This window comes from Vollenhovia emeryi, unplaced genomic scaffold (genome assembly GCF_000949405.1).
Source record: "Vollenhovia emeryi isolate VEMERY1.0 unplaced genomic scaffold, V.emery_V1.0 DF941144.1, whole genome shotgun sequence".
NCBI lineage: Eukaryota > Metazoa > Arthropoda > Insecta > Hymenoptera > Formicidae > Vollenhovia > Vollenhovia emeryi.
Window position 1 is genome coordinate 1 of NW_011965222.1, and position 4,752 is coordinate 4,752.

Here is a 4,752-nt window from a genome sequence, read left to right on the forward strand (position 1 = left end):
TACACTGCAAAAACTTGGCGTGTTTAACGTGTGTTAAAAGTATGTGAAAATAACGCACAACACGCGTTTTACGTGTGTAGGGAGCGTCTGCTGCGTTGCTTAGGTGCTTTGGTGCGTTGTTTCAACACCGTAACGCGTAAATTCAATGCGTTTTAGCTACGTTATGTTTGGAACACGCTTCCGACGTGTGTATCATAAATGACAGTCAAAATGGAACATACGTAAAGTGTGTTAAAACCATTGATAAAATGCCCAGTTACACACATCGTACCTCGCAACACACGATTATGGCTACACATTAAATGAGAGTAACACGCCAAAAAATAATACATTTTAAACGTGTTATCGGGTCAACGTTTATAATAAAATTAATCTAATTTTTAATTAATATATTCACTGAGATACAATAAAAACACAATTTCTCTTAAAGTTATTTACTTTTGCATAAACTATATATGTTTCCGTTTATAATGTATATAACGCATAAGTTTATTTAACCATTATTTTATACCATAAGTATATTTTAAACATAAGTATATTTTTATTATAAGTATATTATAACCCTTATTTTATACCATAATTTTATTTAACCATTATATTATATGTATATTTATTATATACATATATTATTATGTACATATAATATATAAAATAATGAGGCAATCGTGAAATCGTGATGCAAAAATATTGGTATATTAATATTCTATTTTATCCAATAAATTCATTTCGTTCGTGATTGAACAAGCAAACGTATGTTGCTTTCATCAGTTTGAAATGCAAAAGCGGATGGGGAAAACTCAAATTCTGGACCGTGATCAACTCTTGAAAATTATTGTTCCCCTTTTCAATGCAGTATGCATTAAGCTTTTTATTATAATACAGGGTTAGAAGAAATGTGACAAGAAAAAATATACGATCACCAAGTACAAAAATTTCTTTGATCTCACTAAACAGAGGCAGTGAGATCATTACATTCCATGAGAATAACGGACTTTGGTTTATACGTGGTACCGTAGATAACTACCTTAGGTGTCCGCAATATTAGACATGTGTCTCTGTCAGCTTCAGCTACGAATCTGTGAAATATTCTTGCATTTGGCAGATTATTTAATAGCAACGTAACTCCGGGAGATATTTTATCGCCTTGATACAAGAACTTTTTTGCGGGCGCGCCAGGATATGTTGCGAGTCTTGAACATAATCGTGCCTGGTGTCGATAGGCCAAGGTATAGGCCATATTCTTAAAATTGTTTACGACTGGTACCAACGATTTGAAGTAAGCATGGGCAGCTTCAAAGCGAAAACACCATTGCTGTCGTGCTGGTCCAAATTTTCGGATGCATCGCGGTATATGAGTGAGGAAATGAAATTTTGGCACTATACAATCTGCAGGATAGAGGCGCTGAAACCGTTGAATGTACAACTCTATCATACGAGCCAACAGGTCAACAGATTCTATACGAACTTCGTATGCCAAGCAAATATTCAGTATTTGTAAAAGAAGGGAGTGGCACTCCATTCGCTCAGAAATATCTTCTTCTTCCTTATCTATTGTCCATTCACCAATTAAAAATGGTAAGCTATGAACCAAGGCAATCATCTGTGATGCTGTTTGACATAAATGATCGTTTGCATGGAGATGATCTTGTAATATAACTCCAGGTGCGTCCGATTGCAAAGGTCCGTAGTTGAAGTGACTGCGGCGATCGTTGAATTCGTCTAACGTGAAAAGATGTTTCTCTTCTATGCAAAATGTCAACAATTTTCGACAAGCAATTACAGCGATGCCTTCGATCAAGACATGCATCGTGTCTTGAGGTAAACAGGTAGTCACGTCGAAATTTGGTATATCCAATAATGGGCTTCTGTTGTTGATACCGTATCGTTTTTTCCAAAAATCGATAGTGTTCTTCGGAACATGGAGTTCACTAATTGCTGCTATATGATCTTCATGAGTTGCATAGTCTCGCAACATGAAATTGTCTTCTGAGAAATTCGTCTTCCAGTTGTGTTTCGTCGTCATACATTGGCGACATGGACGATAAGCTGATACGGACTCTTTAAAGCCGCCCATCAGCGCAGATGCCGGAGTATCCCCCGCGCAAAATAGAAGTGATCCTTTAAAAACCTTTTTCTCCTGTTCCGTGACATTTACAGTGATTCCTTGGGTTTGCAGAGTTATAATATCAGTGATGAATGGTTCTAGTACCTTTTGAAGCCCACCTTTTTTCAAATATTCGGTTTTGACGATTGCTAATAATTGGACTGTATTCTGTGTCGATCGTACTTCAGGAGGGATATTCGCAAGAGTCCAGTAAAACATGGACTTTTTGCACTGACACCTAATGGATTTGCTACCCCGAGATCGTCATAATAAAGAATTATGGCTAAGGCGTTTTGATTTTTACGAAAAAATTCGTTCTTGCAGTACTGAGAACCATGTAACACCGACTTTAGCACATCACCTTCTTGTGCCCTCGCATTTTCCACATTAAGCCGTACTTCATCGTTACATAGGAGCATGTTTAGATTGGCCAGAAACGGTACAATGTATGCACAACGTTGAACCTCGACTAAGTCCCGTATACATGGAGTTTGTTTCTTTTTAACCCATGCAAGTTCCTTATAAAGAACGAGTTTTTGTGGCATCACCATATGAAGTTCCTCAACAAGCATTTTGTCAAGACAGTACTTCGAACGCACTTTGGAGAACAGCATTGAGGAAGGGTACCTCTGTTCATACATCTCCTTCACAGTGTCAAAATCAAGACAATTTGTCGCATGATCTACTTGCTGCTGAAGATCATTCTGTAAATACACATAATTGAATTATTGTATATTGTAAATGACAAACTTTAATAAAGTAAAGTATGCAATAGCATTTTTATTTATATTCTGAATATTACCAGTATAATGGACGAATGCACAGACAGTAAATTCTGAACACCGTCAATTATACAATCAACAGCAGTTTGAGAAATCTTGCAGCTTTCTCGAATATGCAGAAGAAATTGTGCTGCATGCCATTGAAGTTGTTCTATTGGAGTAATGTGTGGCTCTTCGTGTACTAAGCAGAAGAAAAAGATGAATAAATTATCTGAATTTTAACAGAAGATAAACTTATAAGCAAGGGGGTAACCACTAGCTAAAATGTTGTCCCACCGATTACATGATTTCATTTGATTTCATATGATTTCATATAATTTCGTCTGATTGTAAATAATTTTCTTATGCACGTTTAAAAATAGGCGACGTTGTCAAGAGCTGTTAGATTTCCTCAAAACATTATGTCTTTGATTTAATATGTATGCCTGTGTATAAATAGTTTCTACGCAGTTTCGCTCTAATTCAATCGTATAATTTAATCGCCACGGAGATGTACTAAAAGAGATGTAAAATAAAATAGAAGCTGTCATCCAAAATTTACATTCTTCGTCGGAGATGGATATGCAAGATCGAAATGCAAAACATGAAATACATTGTGCGTATGACACATTAATCATTTGTATAAGATACGATTTCAATGATCTGCATGAACACAAATAGACGAGTTTTTTTTACATATAAATATGTATATATCTATATCTATATCTCACGTTTTATTTACTATCCTCTCTCCGATTTCTAAATATCATGCTACAATGGACTGCCAAATGTATTACAGCATGCGCAGTGTGGCCCCTCGAATAAGAGTGTAAGAGATATTTTCTTTTTCCTGACTATCATAATTCTAGATTCGATTAAATTCGATCGTATGGTCAATCGGTCGTTCACTTTTTTCCGCGCTGAAGTGACTGACATAAAAAAATATATCCAGCCACCTTTCCCATTCGGACGAATAGCTATAAAATTACATCTCTCCCTACGCGTATATTAGTCGTTCAGAATCTCTAAGTCACACTTTCCTCGTACCGCAATGTAGACTTTGTTAACGTCGACAAGATTCCTAAATCTTGTCGCTAATCCTTCTAGGTTTTATTTTCTATAGTTTGATGGCCACAAAAAATTATTCGCTCGTAAATTTACAGGCAACGTCCTTTCCTCGACTTCAAATGATAGAGATGGACGCTTCTGGTTATCTTTTTTGCAATTATTGCGTGATCGTAATAAATTGTCGATTTTCATAATGATTTCGGAGACACTGTCCCATGATTACATTAAGTGGTTACCCCCTTGCTTATAAGTATCAATTAAAAATTGTTATGTGAAGTGTGAACTGAGAAAATAATTACCTTCGTTGCGATCGTTTACATCATGCTCGTCATGTACATCAGGATGATGAATAACAGGCTCTATTTCTTCCACCGTCTCGAGTGCATTATTTCGGTGATTTCGCCAAAGGTGTTGGCGAAATGTCTTCCATTTATTGAAAGTTGTACCACATCCGTCGTGTTTACATTGAACTTGAAACTGTCGTTCGAATTTGTGGTAGCGTACGATATGCGATATTAAATCGCCGTCTAAGATTTTAGCGAAACACATCGAACAATTTTCTGTCCTTTCTGGCTCTGGACGATCCATACTTTTTTGTAACTTTTACGTGAATACAAGAAAGATGATCACGGAAAACACGTTTATTTCCGCCGTTATCCCAAGCTCAAGCCTCGTCTAACAACTTTAAACAAGCGCGCGGCTTCAGGTGCGACGTATCGGTAATCCGACGTCGTTGCGTGCCTCTTGATTGCCAAATGTCAGTTTCTGAAACGTATTTGTTTAAAATCTTTTTAAATAACCAATTCAATAAGAAAATTT

The 4,752-nt window shown here is 36.4% G+C and overlaps 1 protein-coding gene across 1 annotated transcript; it reads right to left on the reverse strand.

The window, feature by feature from the left end:
- Window positions 1-946: 946 nt before the first annotated feature.
- Window positions 947-4,521, reverse strand: LOC105571135. The gene is made up of 4 exons (XM_012028607.1): window positions 4,233-4,521; window positions 2,907-3,067; window positions 2,453-2,808; window positions 947-2,342 (listed from the first exon to the last, which is right to left on the reverse strand). Exons 1-4 carry the CDS (start codon window positions 4,519-4,521, stop codon window positions 947-949), a joined length of 2,202 nt encoding a protein of 733 aa, XP_011883997.1.
- Window positions 4,522-4,752: the final 231 nt, after the last annotated feature.

Coding starts and splice junctions, on each gene's coding strand:
- LOC105571135 (XM_012028607.1), bottom strand. CDS start 4,521: ATGGATCGTCCAGAGCCAGAAAGGACAGAAAATTGTTCGATGTGTTTC. Junction 3,068..4,232: donor TGTAAACGATCGCAACGAAG/GTAATTATTTTC, acceptor TCTTCTGCTTAG/TACACGAAGAGCCACACATT. Junction 2,343..2,452: donor CAAGAAGGTGATGTGCTAAA/GTCGGTGTTACA, acceptor CAAATCCATTAG/GTGTCAGTGCAAAAAGTCCA.